This window comes from Nuphar pumila, chromosome 5 (genome assembly GCF_984573655.1).
Source record: "Nuphar pumila chromosome 5, dmNupPumi1.hap1.1, whole genome shotgun sequence".
Classification (NCBI taxonomy): domain Eukaryota; kingdom Viridiplantae; phylum Streptophyta; class Magnoliopsida; order Nymphaeales; family Nymphaeaceae; genus Nuphar; species Nuphar pumila.
This window is the reverse complement of record NC_143253.1, coordinates 28,824,049-28,842,681: the sequence shown is the minus strand read 5'-3', so window position 1 is coordinate 28,842,681 and position 18,633 is coordinate 28,824,049. Positions and strand designations below refer to the sequence as shown.

The following is an 18,633-nucleotide window of genomic DNA, read 5'->3' as shown; positions in this document are numbered from 1 at the left end:
TTATTGGTATTACAACTAAAAATCAGGTGCAATATAATTGCATAGAATAAATGTTGTCCCATCTTGTTGCACAATGAGTCTTGTCAGGCCCTACAAAACGTGCCAAAAAACCAGTTACATCTTGTGAGGCTCATAGTTTGAATCAGACACGTGTGGGAAGCTAGATGTAAGTGTCACATTTTTCTTGTGCAATGTGGTTTCACCTAATCTGCCGTTTGAGCTGGCTCTTGCTGCCCTGGTAGAGCTACAATGGGGCTTCAAAAATCAACAGGGTACAATATGTACTACTTTCTCGGGTCGTAAATTTGTGTTTTTTGATCCAGGTTTAGCTTAATCAAATTCGGGATGGGAAAAAGGCTAAACTGAATCTGAATTGGATTAAGGGGATGTACACGGTTTGGATTCGGGTCAAGTGTACCCTTTATTAATCCAACCTAATCTGATATTAGCTATTCAGATTAGAGTCGGATTGAGATTCAAATTGAAAATGGTAGTACTGAATCCAAAGTTTTACATGTAATTAGGTTAGGATAAAAAATCTTAAACTGATTCCAAATCCAATTGATTTGACTTACCAACCCTGCCGAATCAGTGTCAGATTCAGGTCGGATGTCACAAAAAAATCCAATCCATTGATGTCCCTAGTCCAGATATTTATCTGACTTATATACCGATCAGAATCATTATATATAATAAGACAGATAAAATCACCGTGTTGCCTGGATGGCCAGCAGGGTGATTGTGAGGGTGCTCAGATGAAGGCACCGGATCAAACCCCATTGATGTGGTGGTGAAGCCCCACGCGAGATTTTCTTTGCTTCTACAAGGGTTTGACAATGAAAAAAATATAAGACAGATAAATATCCAGACCCATGCAGGTCAGTCTTGTTTTCAACTAGGGATGTCAATGAATTGGATATATCCGATACCCGACTTGATTCCTAGTCAGATCAGTCAGTCAGGTTCAGTTCAGAAAACTGAATCCGAAGAGTAATCTGACTTAGATTCGGTATAAGGATTTCATGATGGAATCTGATGGATATCAGAATCTGATTACATGTAATTTTTTTGGGTTTGGTATTAGCTTTTTCCCCATCTGAATCTGCATCCGAGTTCCATTTGCCAGTATCTTATTAGTTGGATTTGGTATTGGCTATGTTCGACCCGAATCCAAACCGTTCACATCTATATTTCCAGCATTAATTTTTCCGGATCTGGTATTGCCATATCGGACCCGTATTAAGGTGAGAACCAACTTATCCGACCCGTTTGCAACTAGCTTCTTGCTTTATAAGGGAAAAAATGGGCGTTCCTCGTACGCTAGGGTTTGAAATTTCTAGCGGGAAGGGAACGATTGCAGAACTTTGGTAATTTTCATTTTTTGTCTTTGTGGGAAGAAGTAAAACTCCAATTTTTGCTTCTCCAATTCTCCCTGATCGCCTTCAATTTTTCTCTTTCATTTTTTTCTCTATTTTTACTTTTATTTTTCTAATTTCTTCTATTGAGATCAGATCTTCGTTTGTTGGTTGATCGAAATGAGCGACGAGGCGAACCGAGCGGTAAAGAAATCATTCCCTCCCTCTTTTTTTGGTTGTTCAATTTCTTGGAATTGCATTTTCTAAGGGGTGATTAGATTCATCCACTTATTCGGATAAGCGGGATAATGCGCTTAGCCCGTTTATCTGGATAAGTGGGTGAATCCAATCACCACCTGAAGATCACATTTTTTCTCGATCTCGATCGCATTATTTCCAGCAAACGTTGGATATCGATTTCTTTTGCTTTTTCTTTTCTTGATGCATGAACTGCATCAAGAAAACCTCTTCTGATTTCCTTTATTTTTTAATCGAATTGTTGAGGGATTTTTGGATTAAATTCTGGTGTCTATGATGTCATTGTTTATGGTCGCACGGAGAGGGAAAGAACGAATTTTAGGGTTTAAGCTTTGATCTCGCATTAGTTTGAAACTTCAGATTCATTCAAATCGAGCGTAATTTGGTTATGGCGGTCGCGCTCATTGGTGTTTTCTTTTTCTGTCTTTTGTAGTGAATTGTGTGTGGTTTGCTTTTTCATCCTGTGATTATGGGTCATGTTGCTAAATTGTTTTAGGCTTTGGCTGGTACAAACTCTATTCGGTTTTTGTTGCTTTATTTCGATGATTGGCACATGGATACGTTCTTGTGATGTTTACCTGGTGTTTGAATACACCCTTTTGTGGAGAAAAGTGGGATAACATGAGATATTGCCGTGTAGATTACAATGCTTTCCCAACTTATCCTACTTTTCTGGTTGAATGGGACAGTGCGGTGCTTCTAACATCCCCTTAGAGTTGAGCTTGATATCTGGATTTGTGGAGTAGTGCAGTCCTGGATCACACTTACGCCTGGCTTGCCTAGCTAGAAAAAAAATTTAGATGGTGCTTGCTTTTACATTGTTAATTATTTAGGAGTAATTTTTTTCAGAAGTTTAGATGATGGCAAGATTTTCTTTTTGTAAGAATGCCTGTTTTCAAACTTCATTTTAGTGATAAGATTTCCTTTCTGTTGCTTTAGGCATTCCTTGAACTTCAAGGCCGGATGATAGAGACAACAGGAAAATTAAAGCAGGTGAGCAGAAGTGTGTTTTTTGTGTAAGTTTCTTATATGCTTAGTTTTCTGGTGCTTCTTGAGGTGAGGGATGATGGGAATCAAATCTGTTGTTGCTTTGTTTTATATATTTATTTATGGCTTTGGGGCATATAGATCAGGAAAATGGGGAAAAACATAAAAATGTAAATTCAGAGGTGAATTAGGGTAGAAGTATCAAGCTTTATGAAATATTGTTATTAGTAATCCATCAAGGCACCAAGTGTAATTAGTTTTCAATTAAAACTGCAAAATCATGTCTATTCGAACACTTAATTTGAAACTTCTCTTATAATTTGTCCTTGTGATGCAGGTTGCATTTGACCTAACTATGATTTTCTTGTTGAAATTTTGGTTGTAACTGTGAATTTTGCTTATTATACCCCCCTGCTTGTCTATCAAAAAGCAAAGAAGAAAAAAATGGGAAAAAAAGGTCATATGCTTTAGGATGGTTAAGATGCAAAGTTCCATAGTTTTAGGATTCACTTTAGTTTTAAGCTTCTTATTTTTACTTTGTGAAGAACTCTTTTCTAGTACTTTGGGTCAATAAGTTTACTAATATGTGTCAAACATGCGTTTGAATAGTTTCTTTATTAACAAGTAGGAGACTAACGAGTTTGTTCATTGTCTATCTTTCTTGATTGAGTTAAGACTTTAAGTCGTTAAATATTGATGTAATTGAATTTAATCAAGAGCGAACTGAATTCTCATTGAAGTTTCCTATTTTCTTGTGGATTGCATATAGATTCCAAGAAGAGCATGTAGTCTTCTTCTTTCCACACTTCTCTTATGCCAACCACTTGTCTAAATAAATGGGAAATGGAAATCTGTCACATAGACATGGACATGAGATGGGGCATGCGCCGCATGCCATGGATACACTTGGTACATGAGAGTTTTGTAAAACGAAGACATGGAATACAAACATACATTATATATGTATATATGTATGTATTGTAATGAAACAAGAACAAGAGCAAATGAGTGCCTCTTGTGTTCTTACAAGAACACAACCAAATCACTAAGGACCACTAATGGGTCAATGCACATCACCCACACAAGGGTCAAGAGAATGAAAAATAAATGCTCTTTGTATTAAAGATGCTTGAGAAAGCATAAAAAATATACCAGGGGAGAACCCCTATTTATAACAAGAGAGGGAGATTGGGGGCAACCCAACTAGCTGTTGGGTTGGCTCCCAACGGTTGTATTACAAATGCTTGAGAAAACATAGAAAATATACAAGGGGAGAACCCTTATTTATAACAAGAGAGGGAGGTTGGGGGCAGCCTAACTAGCTGTTGGGCTGGCTCCCAACGGTCACATTTGTGACCGTTGGGATAAACTCCAACAGCTAGTTGGAGCTATCCCTATCATGTTTAATCACATGTGAGCAAAAAGAAAAATATAAAAATAAAAAAGGCACATTTCGTCCCTAATGAGCTGACCATTTATTACAAGGTGAAATGAACAAAATACCCCTGATGGGTATTTCAGTCTACATACATTAGAATTTATATACACACACACACACACACACACACAATCTTAACACCCTCCTCAAACTCATGGTGTAACAACCGAGAGTTTGCCAAGTAGAAAGTGAAATCTAGGTGACAAGAGTGCTTTAGTAAAGAAGTCCTCCGATTGATACTCAGATGGTACATATGGAAACGTGATGGTCTTCTTTAGAAATTCCTCATGAACGTAGTGACAATTCATTTCAATGTGTTTGGTCCTTTCATGGAATGTATGATTGCTTACAATGTATACTGTGCTTTTATTGTCACAACATAATCTTGAGGGTTTTGCAATGTCAATTCTCAAGTCTTCTAACAATTGTCTCAACCATACTAATTCAGACGTAGTTGTCGCCGTGGCATGATACTCTGCTTTAGTGGAAGAGAGAAACACCTTTTGTTGCTTCTTGCATCTTCATGAAATTAGAGAATCACCTACAAAAACACCAGAACCAGTGGTTGGACGTCTATCATTCACATCCCCTCCCCAATCAGAACCAGAATATTCAATAACTTTTAATGGGGAAAAAGATGAAAGAAATAACCCATAATAGAATTTCTGATAATTCTCATTACAACACTTATATGTACTGTGGTAGGAGTATACTGAAATTGACTAACAAAATAAATAACATGAAAAATATCAGGACGGGTAATAGAGAGATAAGATAAAACTCTAATCATTTGTTTATATGGAGTTGATCTTTCATAGGTTCTCCATCATCTTTCTTCATCTTTGCATTGATGACCTTTGGAGTATCAACTCGTTTTTCATCTAAGATTCCTGATCGTTTGATGATCTTTGCTGCATACTTAGTCTCCGACAACAAATAACCACGAGGTGAGTAAGCCATTTCTATTCTAAGAAAGTACCATAAAAATATCAAAGTTGCCTTTGAGCACATCTTTGATATGGCTAACTCCTGCTTATCACCTCTTGTGATAATCATATCATCAACGTAGAAAAGTGATATCAACATTATCAGTATAACATGATTTAAAACCAAGTTGTGTCATCATATTACTGAATTGATTATACCAAGCTTTGGGGGCTTATTTTAGGCCATACAAAGCTTTTCATAACCGAAGAGTTTTTCCATGTGCTAAGCTTAATCTTGGTGGGGGGATTCATGTAAACTTTCTCATTGAGATTACCATTCAAAAAGACATTTTTTACATCCATTTGAAAAATAAGCCATTTTTTAATTAAGGTTATAAAAATAAGAGTTCTTATGGTAGTCATTCGAGCGACTGGGGCAAGTGTCTCATCATAGTCTATTCCATATTCTTGACTATATCCTTTGGTTACGAGTCCGACTTTATATCTTTCTAATATCCCATCACTTTTGGTTTTAATCTTATAGACCCATCTATATCCTATAGTTTTCTTCCCTTTGGGTAGTGTTTGAATTTTTCAAGTTTTTGCCTTTTCTAAAACTTTTAATTCATCATTCATTGCTCTAATCCATTCTTGATGGTTTTTAGCATCATGGTAAGACGATGGTTCTACATACGAGTGTATAGCCATTAAACATGCTCTATATTTGGGTTCAAAGGAATCATACGGTGCATGCAAATCTACTAGGAGCCTTTGGAATTCTCATGAATCTTCTAATACTAGAGGAATCTAAATCTTGATTTTGAGAATATCTTTCTAAAGCACTTGGGGGATGGTCTTCGGTACGTCGAGTATAAATTTAAATTTGACTATGAGGTTGGTTTATATTATCAAGACCCTCATTCTCATTCCATGTGCATCATGAGTGTCCTCATTATCACTCTTATGCACATCATGAAATGTCATCACAACTTACATGATCATTGTCCAAGTAAAAAAGAAATGAATAGTCATAATGCTCTTGGTTTTTTCCTTTTCCAAATCCATTTTCCTTTTGAAAAAATGTGACATTTCTTGAGATGTATAGTTTGTTCTTTTTAATTTCATAACATCTATATCCTTTTTTATTTTCGACATAGTTTAGAAAAACACAAAGAATAACTTTTGCGAAAAGTTTGTCATTTCTGTTGGTAAGGACAATGCATTTACAACCAAAGACCATCAACATTTTATAATTGGGAGATTTTCAAATAATTTTTCAATGAGAGAAATGTTTTCGATAGTTTTTGATGACATTCTATTTATCAATTAAACCACTCTAAGAGCGGTTTCAGCCCAAAACATTTATGAAACATTTCTTGATATAAGAAGTGTTTTAGTAGTCTCAACAATATGTCTATGCTTCCTTTCGTCTAGTCCATTTTGTTGGGGAGTATAAGGACATGATTTTTGGTGAATAATCTCATGTAAGTTAAGATAGTTTTTGAAATCCTTTGATATAAATTCTCCTCCGGAATCGGTTCTAAAGATTTTAATATTAGTTTTGAATTGAGTCTTTGTATAACAATAAATTTTTTGAAAGCAATCAAATACTTTGGATTTGTGTTTAAGAAAATATGGTGGCTGCTATAATCATCCACAAAAATAACATAATAAGATACTCCTCCTTTGGATATAACTGGTGTCGGTCCTCATACATCCGAATGTACAAACTTAAATGGTTTCTTTGATATAAAATGACTAGACCCAAAAGATAACAATCTCATTTTACCAAGGATGCAATCTTCGCAAACAAAATCCCTTTATAATTTGTGAGAAATGAAAACAAATGTAATTTTTGACACACTGGGATGTCCTAGTCTCTTGTGCCAAATTTTTATATCTTTCTTTTTTATAAAATTACAAAAAATATATTTTGATAATTCAAGATTGTCCATAACATAGAGATTTCCTTTTTTATAGCCTCGCCCAATCGACTTCTCGAACTAGAGATCCTGTATCAAACAATCATTAGGTGAAAACAAGATTTTGCATCCATGATATCTATTTTGAAAAATCGATAGGAGGTTTGAGTTTAATTTTGGTACTATTCTAATATTGGGTACCAAAAAGACTTGATGTTTTTGTAAAGTCCCAAAACTTTTGATTTTTAAAGAAGTTTCATCGACAGTTAAAATATAAGAATCATTTGGGTTAGTATGACATTCAGATAGTATAAACTCATTAGGAGTCATATGAACATAAGCACAAGAATAAAAAATCCAAAAAGTCTTACTGATGTCAATGCATGTGGATATGGTCGTGCCCGAGATAGAAGGAGCTTGATTCTTGAACATTAGTTGTAGTGCCTCCATGAGTTGTGCCAAAGACAATGAGTCAATGCTTTTAGAGTCATCGATGGTCCCATCGAAACCACCTTCTTATCATCTCTTTAATCTTCTCTTCTTCTTTTAAGGCAAAATGACTTGATATTACCTGACTCATAGCAATAATAGCAAATTAATTTGCCATTCTTGTATTCGTGGTCGTTCCTTTTATCGTTTTGGCTCCTCCTGCTGTCATTGAAATTTCTTCCATTCTCATTATTTCTTCCTAAGTGAGGGGGCTTATAAGCCCTTGTGTGATTTTCTGGCCTTTGACATAGCAAGCACAAATTCTTTCTCTTTTGAGGAAGAATGTTTTTTTTAACATATTTTCCTCTATAGTTAAGTGTTTCAAGTATGGTAGGTACACCTCCTCTATAAAGAAGGGTTGATTTGGTCCCTTCAAATTCGGGTCTAAGCCCATTAACAAATTGATAGAAATACTCCATTCTAATTTATTTTTTACGGAGTTCTACATCTTGGGGGCAATGCGACTTTGACTTTAAAAGACCAATTTATCTCAAAGAAGAGAGAGGGCATTGTAATATTCCGTAATACTCATCTCTCCTTGGGTCATAGTTCTCACCTTATTTTGCACATTGCATATGTGATCTATATCATTGAGGCTATACATATCTTTACGATACTTTTATGCATCACTAGAAAAATCAAATTTTGCTAAATTAGAACATTTTTTGACATCAACATTATTGATGAGTCATCCAATTATCTTGGAATAACCCATCCTCCATTCTTTCTATTTTTTCTCGTATTTGGTAATGGCCTTAGACATTTCTTCTCCTTGAGCCACTTCCTTTCTATTTTTTATCTTGGAGAGTATAAGTTTAGACTCTCTTTCGATGCCATCAACCAAACCCCATAGACCCTTTTCCCATATTTTATTTTTCACTATAGATGCCTACATCACATAGTTAGTATCATTGAGTCTTACTAGAATGGAGACAACCACTTCTCTTTTATCCTCTATTTTTACAATAATGAGAGAGAAAGAGGGAGATAGAGAGAGAAGAGAAGAGAGGAGAAAATAGCAATGTTGTTGAAGAGAACTTTGATGGTGCTCTTCTCAATGCAATGATCCTACAAACTGATGCTCCACTGATTTCACAATCCTCCTCTTGGTCTTTCAGAATGAATCACAATCCAAGAGCACCAGGGCTATGATACCGTGTATTGAAACAAGAACAAAAGCAAATGAGTGCCTCTTATGGGCTTACAAGAATACAACCAAATCACAAAGGACTACTAATGGGTCCATGCACATCACCCACACAAGGGTCAAGATAATGAAAAATAAATGCTCTTTGTATTACAAATGCTCGAGAAAACATAGAAAATATACAAGGGGAGAAGCCTTGTTTATAACAAGAGAGGGAGATTGGGGGCAACCCAGCTAGCTGTTGGGCTGGCACCATTGGGAGCAGCTCCAACAGCTAGTTGGAGCTGTCCATATCATGCTCAATCACATGTGAGAAAAAAGAAAAATATAAAAATAAAAAGGCATAGTCAGCCCCTAATGGGCTGACCATTTACTACAAAGTGAAATGACCAAAATACCCCTGATGGGTATTTTGGTTTACATACATTAGAATATATATATATATATAGATATAGATATAGATATAGATACACAATCTTAGCATGTATGTATATATAATTATATATAAATATATGTATAGATAATTATATATATTTTGGTTTACATACATTAGAATATATATATATATATATATATATATATATATATATATATATATATATATATATAGATAGATATAGATATAGATATAGATATAGATATAGATATAGATATAGATACACAATCTTAGCATGTATGTATATATAATTATATATAAATATATGTGTGTATGTGTTTATATTCATTTAAAATTCTTAATCCAAATCCATAAAACATGAATATCACCGTAGGTGCAAACTCTTGAACAACAATTCTAAATCATTATGATTAAAAACATCAAATAATAAAACTTAGTTGAAAATTAAAATGTAATGTAATTGATGACAATTTTTGAAAGAACACAAGTGAATACAAAATAAGCAATCAAGAACTTAGTTGAAAATTAAAATGTAATGTAATTGATGACAAATTTTGAAAGAAGAACACAAGTGAATACAAAATAATCAATCAAGATTATAAAAGGAAATAGATAAAGGATATGGTGTTCACTATGCCCCGACACTGGCTTGACTATGTGCATGAAGTGTCTTGGTGTGTCCGAGTGTCGTGTCATGTTGACACGAGACATGCCTGCTAATTGAAGTGCTCGTATGACATGGATGGAAACACTTTTAAAGGTTTTCGACAACTGGATAAAGCAAGAATGACAATGGCTATACTTTTGCCGGTGTAAATGTAGCTCCAAGTTTTCTCTTATTATACTCTAGTCTCCTGATTTTGTAAGGAAAAGCTGGTTGTGCTAGCATTACGCCCAAGTGTTGATGGAACTAATCTACAATTGCAACTGGGTTAATTAACATGTAGCTCCAAGTTTTCTCTTATTGTACTCTAGCCTCCTGATTATGTAAGGAAAAACTGGTTATGCTAGCATTACATGCAAGTTTTGATGGAACTAATCTACAATTGCAACTGGGTTAGTTGACTTTGTTTTGTTAATGTTTTCACAGAACTTCACTTTCTTTGCTTATCTTGATAAAATCAAACTGATTTTATTTTATACCTATAGTGCCCATTGTGCAGAAAAGTGATATTTTCAATTATTCTCGATAAAATCACATATCCAATCCTGTTGCATTATTACGATTCAGTTATATGATAGAATCCTGCCAAAGGTTCCTTCAAAAAGAACAAATGCAATCCTGAGAAAAGGTTAAGGAGTAGTTTTTTCCTATGTCACACGGACTCGGCTCCAAGGTCGCCGCACCCGCGTCGACACGCACCGACATGGGTGCGGACACGGGTGCGGCTCGGACTCGGTCAACCCGACCCTGGGTGTGGTCAACGCACCCAGGGTCATTTTGGTCCATTTTTTGGAATTTTTTTTTTTTGAATTTTTTTTTTAAAATTTTCTGGGCTACAGCTGTAAGGAAAAAAACCCATCACAACTAAAAAACCTGTACACTTTCAAGTTTTAAGTACAGAATGGGCACAACTCAAGTTTTTGTGGTTTTTTCTTGTACGAAGAAAGTGAATTATTACAGTGTATGAAGAAAGTGCCTAAAATTGAATTATTCTTGTATGAAGAAAGTGTACAGAATGCCTTCACAACTTATCACCTGTCCCCTAATGGGCACAACTTTGATCGAGTCTTATATATATATATATATATATTATTTTTTTTTAATATATATATAGCCGAGTCCCCGTGTCCAAAATTTTTGAAATTGCGCCGCACCCTGTCGCACCCGCACCCGCACCCGCACCCGCACCCGCACCCATGTGACATAGGTTTTTTCTAATGGTGCTTTAAATTTTTTAAAGTAAAGCTTCCTAAAATTTGCCACTTGGGGATGAAGTTATGACTTCTGCAAGCTAGTTGCCTGAAAAACTCTCAAACTACGTTTTACAAGTGGTCTAGGGATCTCAATCTCCTCTCCAGGAGAATTTCATGGACTCCTGATGTAGAGCAGAACCGGGTCCGGTCTCTACAGAATGACCCAGGCCAACACCAATGGGACGGTGGAGACTCATCAGAACGAAGGTCTGAAGCATGCACACACACATCAACAATGTTCCAGCTCGACAGCGTTTCAGCACGTCAGCAACATCGGGTTTGTCTCGGGTCCAAGGATTGGACCCAAGATCCAGATCCGTTAGCAACCTTTTAAATACCCTATTCTAGGGTTGAGTGAGGGGGAGGAGAATATTCAGAACTGGCAGCAGCCGAATTTCCTTCAGCAATTTTTTTTCCTTTCCTGCAGATTTCCCTTTTGCATTTATTTCTTTTGTCTTCACGTCTTTCCCTGCTCTGTTTTGTCTACTGTTATTTCATTCATCTATTGTTTATTTGTACTGTTGATTTCTATTGCAATAAAGAAGATAAGAAAATCAGGCCCACCGTTTGTGGTGGTTTTTCCCTATTCCCTCTTGCCATTCTTCATCGCACATTCGTGAGGATCGCGCTATCGGTTCTCAACAACCCATAACCAGCGTCTGCCCATTTGGGAACGCTGATCCTATCACGACAATAATAGCCTCAGCGTTCAACACACATGCGGCAGCATCAGATCCTTGCGGGGTGATTTGTTCTTTCTGTCGCTATGCCGAAGAGCAGCAGGTCGAGTCCGGATATCGCTTAAGCATCACATCCCCGCTGCATCAAATGGTATCAGAGCCCAGCCCCTCATCCTTCGTCAACTGCATGACGCAAGAAGTGAGGAACGGTCCTATAAGTGGAAAGGCGCGAGAGGAGATCATGAAGCGGCTACTCAACAAGTTGACGAAGATGCAGGAAGATATGCTATGCCTAGAAAAGGAGGTAGCCGGCCTGTCGAAGCGTGTGGATGGATTCGAAGATCGACTTGCTCTCCTCTAGTCGTCGGTGGAGATGCACCCAACGTCCATGTTGAAAGCGAGTGGTGGATTGGACGTCAATGTTGTTGGCCTTCTGAGTGCGGTGACAGTCGACCCATGCCCAACGAACCTCCAACTGTCAGCTGTGCCACCGGAGTTCATCGAAGCGAGCCTGCATAGGGATGCTGACTGCACGATGCTCCAGCAAGAGGCACATGCAATGTTTGATAACCAGGCCGAGAGTCACCTTTTGCATCAACAATTGTTTCAACTATTCAGCGAACAACAGCAACGACAGTTGCAAAACGATAATGAGCCATTTGATCCTGCAAGTAGTCAACAACCACAATTGTCCTTTTTGTCTGCCTTATGCCAAAAGCCTTTGTTTGCATATTCAAATGGTAAAGAGACTGGAGTGGAACCAGAAAATTACACCCATGACTACCAGAATGCCTTGTTTGGTGCTAACATTGATTCTCAGTCACTAATACTCCCTAGTGCTGTTTCCAACCTTGCGATGGCTGGAGGCCATGTTGACATGTCCGCCATGCAATTTACTACTTCTGGGTTCCGGAATCTTATGCTAAGTGGTTATGGTTGTCTTGTAATTTCATCAGGCATTCTCCAAATTTCAGGACTTAACCCACCTGACCAAACATTTGTGAAGGTTTACAAATCTGGTTTTGTTGGGCGATCACTAGACATTGCTCGATTTAGCTGCTACCATGAGCTTTTGAATCCGTTTGGGATTATTTTTGGGGACGAGATTCAGGGATTTCTCTATCGACGACCCCTAAGACCGCATGTTGGAGAAACAAAAATTCAGCTTGTGCCTCCATTTGGTGCCATAGCAGATAATATAGACGGTCAATTTCCAAACCAATCTACAGGCTTTGATTTGGAGACGTCCAAGAATATCGCTACATGTTGCCTATCATCAATGTGTCTGATTTATATGCATATCGTGGTGACAACAAGTCGTCAGAGCCGACTTCTTCCCAACCAGGAGAGAATAATGCAGAGCAGAACCGGGTCCGGTCTCTACAGAATGACCCAGGCCAACACCAATGGGACGATGGAGACTCATCAGAACGAAGGTCTGAAGCATGCACACACACGTCAACAATGTTCCAGCTCGACAGCGTTTCAGCACGTCAGCAGCATCGGGTTTGTCTTGGGTCCAAGGATTGGACCCGAGATCCAGATCCGTTAGCAACCTTTTAAATACCCTATTCTAGGGTTGCGTGAGGGGAAGAGAATATTCAGAACTGGCAGCAGCCGAATTTCCTTCAGCAATTTTTTTTCCTGTTTTTTTTTCCCTTTCCTGCAGATTTCCCTTTTGCATTTATTCCTTTTGTCTTCACGTCTTTCCCTGTTCTGTTTTGTGTAACGTTATTTCATTCATCTATTGTTTATTTGTACGTCTGATTTCCATTGCAATAAAGAAAATAAGAAAATCAGGCCCATCGTTTGTGGTGGTTTTTCCCTATTCCCTCTTGCCATTCTTCATCGCACGTTCGTGAGGATCGCGCTATCGGTTCTCAACAACCCATAACCAGCGTCTGCCCATTTGGGAACGCTGATCCTGTCACGACAATAATAGCCTCAGCGTTCGGCACGCACGCGGCAGCATCAGATCCTTGCGGGGTGATTTGTTCTTTCTGTCGCTGTGCCGAAGAGCAGCAGGTCGGGTCCGGATATCGCTTAAGCATCGCATCCCCGCTGCATCAACTCCCTTTTCTATAATGTTGACAAAGAGACAAATACCTCCATGCCCCTACTCATTGTCCCAAGTTCCTTCCAAGTGCAGCATCTCCACCAGGATTTTGACCCAGATCTCTTCTCAGTGCCAAAAACTGCCCAGATCCTTCTTTCCAAACAGCGCCTTAGAAACTTTATTTGAATTTTCTGAACTATTGAACACTTTTTTCTTTGGCTGTCTAACTTATTATGTGTTCATTTGCCAAGTCAATAATATTTGAGCTCAAATATATAACCACTTTGTCGTCGTATCATCTGGTGACTTACAAATGAATTGATTAAAGTTATTTTGTTGCTTATATTTCAGGTACAGATGCAAATGCGCAGCAAAGAAACAGACAAAAAGCGTGCTTTCCTAACACTAGAGGAGCTGCATCAACTATCTGATGATACAAATACTTACAAATCCATTGGTATGAGTTAATATTCTTTGTTTGTGGATCTTTCTGGAAGCTGACATGTAATGTCTTTGTTTCTTTATGTTTTGGTTGTGATTAAAGAGTCTTTGATGGGTTTTTTTAGATTACTTCAATTTTGTAATTTGCTCAGGGTTGGTTTGTCTTTTAGAAGTTTCTGTCATTGATGCTGTCTCTGTTTGTGAGTTTCAATAGTCTACCCTGAACCAACTTTTACATATTGTGGAGACATGGTGATTCAGCTGTCTGCCACACAATGGAACTACATTGAATCACGAAACTTGAGAATGGCATGCACACAAAGTGCCATGATATATATGCATAGATTTTACTGGTCAACAAAGACTACAAATCTATTCTTGTTTAGCATGGCAGTTGGTTTGTGTGTGTGCATGCACACAGATATGTCTGTGTGGGTGTCTGTCTGTGCATATCTTATGGATTAAAGATATTCTGTTATGTGGTATGGTTACAATACATGTTTTGTGGTTCTCAGGTGTATTCACGAGTACAACTAAGGCATGTTTCGTGGCATTTCTATATGCTTATTAGGAAGCACTTTATCATTGCATATAGCAGTTTGTACATTGAAGTACCAGAGCAATATTTCTATACTTGTACAATTTATGCTGCTTGATTGATGAAAATCACTTACATAACATACAAGTATTTTAACATTCAAGAACATCCAATATTGAGTTATGATAAATATGAATATGCAAAGATGTTAGTACAAAGTTTAAGGAATGTTCACCATGGTTTTTTAATACTTTTGTAAAAATTTTTACAGTTGATCTCCTAAAAGAATTGTTAGTGCAGAGTTTATAGGGACATTAAATAAAGTGGTCCTTGAACAATGTGGATCACTTTCTTGTTATGATTAGTTTGTGGTTCATTCAAAACAGTCATTTCATTAAATAAAAACAAGGGTACTGATCAAAGTTGTAAGTATCGTATCTTAACCTGTATCAGTCGGGCCCAAAATAAGATACGTGTAGTATTGTATCATATCGTATCGTAAAAAAAATAAAAAAAATTTAATAAAAAAATTCAAAAATTCCAAAAAAATCATGAAAAATAAAAAAATTTGCAAACATTCTAAAAATATCATAACACATGAAACCAATGTTGTATGTATCGTATCGTTCGATACGTATCATTACTATTTAGAATATCGATACGATACCCACTTGTATCGTGATATGAGTGCGTATCGTACGACACATATCCATATTGTACTATATCGTATGATACATGATGTATTTTACGATAATACTGGGTCAACATTCTTAAAAAATGACAAAATCATAATTTTTCATATTTAGGTTTTAAAGACTTCTTGAGGGCCGACTCCTTAGAAGCCATTAGATAGGTATCCACGCACCTTAGGACTCGTGAGAGCGATTTGGGGGCTGATCCATGCACAAGGGAGATGGATTTTGTTGTTTGCTAAGTTAAAGTACAATTTTTTACTCAAAGAAGTGGGTTAAGGTAAAAAAATCTTTATTATGAGTAAAATTACATAGTTACCCTCCATTTTTTTTTGCCTCGGGGGGCCTGTCCCCTACAACCCTCCACCAATTTACCGTGAAGTTGGATCCACGAAAATTAGAGATTTATATTAAGGTAGAAATCAGGCTTCACATTTCTCCAACAAAGATGACATCAAATGATCTGGCATGACAATGAAACACTTAAGTAATGAGTAAAGATTGAGTGCAACTATTGTCATAATATTTTTGTTTATGTAATATGAAAGTATGAATCTTGCGTCATGGTCTTAATTGCAAAATATTTAATATTTTGCATTGTTCTTGTGAAATATGCATGCAATATTTTCTATGATTCTATATTAGTTGATGTTTGAAGATGTCTTATTGCAACTCATAGAGACATAAATGCTTCATATGTGATTTTATGGTTGTATTTTGTGCAATTTATCATTGTTTCATGTGATATAATTTTTTTAATAATTTTGCTAGTTTTTTCTGATTTTCTTGACTTTTTTGAAAAACTTTTATTAAAAATTTACGGTATTTTACGATATGATACGATACGGTCTTAATTTGGGCCCAACCGATATGGGTAACAATATGATACTTACAACCTTGCATGAAACAATGATGAATTGCATAAAATACAACCATAAAATAACGTATGAAGTATTTATGTCTCTATGAGCTGCATAAGACATCATCAAACATCAACTATCTCATAAGAACAATGAAAAATATTAAATATCTTACAATTAATAACATGCCACAATACTCGTACTTTCATGTTACATAAACAAAACTATTATGACAATAGTTGCACTCGATTTTCAATCGATTTTCACTCATTGCTTGAGTGCTCCATTGTCATGCCAGATCATCTAATGTCATCTTTGTTGGTGGTGTGTGGAGCCTGATTTTTACCTTAATATAAATCTGCAACCACTTCCTTAAGTGGAAAAATGGTGAAAATGCACTCTTATTTGAGCAAACTGCAAAAGGCCTCTCTCTTGCGCACAGATCGCCCCCCAAATCGCTCTCACGACTCCTAGGGTGCGTGAATACCCCTCTAATGGTCTCTACACAAATGAGAAAGTCGTCCCTCAAGAGGTCTTTAAAACCCAAAAAATAAAAAACAAGTTTTAGTTCTTTTTAAAGTGCGCCGAATCGTATGTACACAATACAAGGTATGTATCATCTAATACATACGATACAAATGCGATACACACTTATATCGTGATACAAGTGTGTATCGGATCACTTTTGCCCATAGTAACGATACATATCGTACCTTGTCATACAATACGGTGTGGTATAATACTTACAACATTACTACTGATCATCTATTTCTTGAGAATATAGCCACCAACATCAATATCACAATTTTCTTGGAAAAATATATAAATAGGGGAAATCTTGGGAAAACTTTGACATAAAGGAGTCGAAAAAACTGTGCTTAGAAGAAACAAAATGTCACATGATTTTTATGTTATTTATGCACTAATTTGTTCGTATTGAATATTTTCAAACATGAGGAAACATCATTTAGCAATATCTTCTACAAATATTGCAATATTTTGGAAATATCTGCAATATTTTTCTCTTTGATGGGAAAATTTCTTTTTGATAGCTCGGTGGGTTTGGTCTATTCAATTGGTCCAGTTATCACATCTGGCTCACAACTAAGAGCTTGTCGTATTGATTGTTTGCCATTTCTGGGATATATCAGAGGGTTTACTTTCACCTCTGATTCTCCACGGGCCATCATCCATCTTGGCTATTTGAGAAAAAGAAAAGAGAAAGAAAACCAAAAAAGGGAGAAAAATGGAAGAGAACAATTTCAAAATGAGGGCCCCATTCTTAGCCATAATTATATAAAGGAAACCATCTTAATTGCCATAGGATGTGCAGGAAATTTTGATTCTTTCAATAACTTGTCTCTCCTGTTCCTGTAAATCTCAAGCATTACCATCTTTTTCTTCTTCTTTCCTCCCCTTCTTTTTCCTGCAATGGCATGTTTTGAGTGGTCTAAATTGGCATCCCTGTTCTTTTTCAGGCAAAGCGTGAGTAATGGATCTCTATCTCTGTAATGAGATTCTCTCCCTTGATGGAACCATAAGTTTATTCCTTTGTGGAATTGATAATCTTTCATGTGCATGAAAATCAGTTTGCATTTGATGTTTCACGTGTTCAGATTTGTTTTGGAGCCAAAATCTTCCATAATAAAAGAGCAAGAGCAGAAGATGAAGGATAGTGAAGTCGCTATAGCCTCATTACAGGTATAATTACATATTACTCAGGTGGTCTTTAGGTCCTTGGCTTTTCAATCCTACTCTCCTGAGTTCCTGTCAATCAACCATGGAATCCTGAGATGCATTCTCAGTTCTTTATACTTGCTACTGGTTTTGTTTTCAAGCAGACTTCAAAGGAGTACATAGAGAAACAGATGACAGAGGTGGAGAACAACTTGAAAGAATTGCTGGCACAAGATCCTGGTCTGGCTCGTCAGATAATGTCAATGACTGTTTAAGTTTTTTTTTATCATTTTGCATACTTTCTATTGTCTGTTGTGTGCTTGGGTAGTTTGGCCTTTCTGAACATCAAGCAGGAAATTTGCTCCTTTTCTCGGTCAGTAGGGATTCCTTGTGAAATTTTGCGAACAGCTCTTCCTTTCAACTGCACTGGTACCATCCTTTTGAAAGAGAATGTTGCTCGATTCAGGATGGCTGGAGTTTGATGATATGCTTGGTCCTTTATTGTTGTACTGAAAGCAAACATCTTATTTGCATCTCTTTCCCACTGCCCCTCCCCTGTTTCCCCATGTAAAGTATATTGGGGTGTGTACGTGGGTGCGTTGATTGCAAACTTGCCTGAGCCATGACTTGAAATTTCATGCCTCTGACGACTTGGTAGCCGCAGCCATGACCCAACAAATAACCATCTTGGCTACGCCATGAATTTTGTCACTTAAAAGAATTCACCGACTGCCCTTAATTTTTTATCTTCATACTTGGGGCACGTTTGCTCGGCGCTAAATGAGAATCTTTCACAATCGCAAGAGAACGATTGGCATTTGCCCCATTCTCACGTGCAAGCAAACATAAGAGA

At 36.9% G+C, this 18,633-nt stretch overlaps 1 protein-coding gene across 1 annotated transcript; it reads left to right on the top strand.

Annotated features, from left to right (window-relative positions):
* Positions 1 to 1,308: 1,308 nt before the first annotated feature.
* Positions 1,309 to 18,157, top strand: PFD1 (PREFOLDIN 1). The gene is made up of 7 exons (XM_090005911.1): positions 1,309 to 1,367; positions 1,512 to 1,559; positions 2,553 to 2,606; positions 13,924 to 14,029; positions 17,582 to 17,588; positions 17,720 to 17,804; positions 17,945 to 18,157. The coding sequence occupies exons 2-7, from the start codon at positions 1,536 to 1,538 to the stop codon at positions 18,053 to 18,055; spliced, it is 387 nt and encodes a 128-aa protein (XP_089862037.1). The 5' UTR covers positions 1,309 to 1,367; positions 1,512 to 1,535; the 3' UTR covers positions 18,056 to 18,157.
* The last annotated feature ends 476 nt before the right edge of the window (positions 18,158 to 18,633 follow it).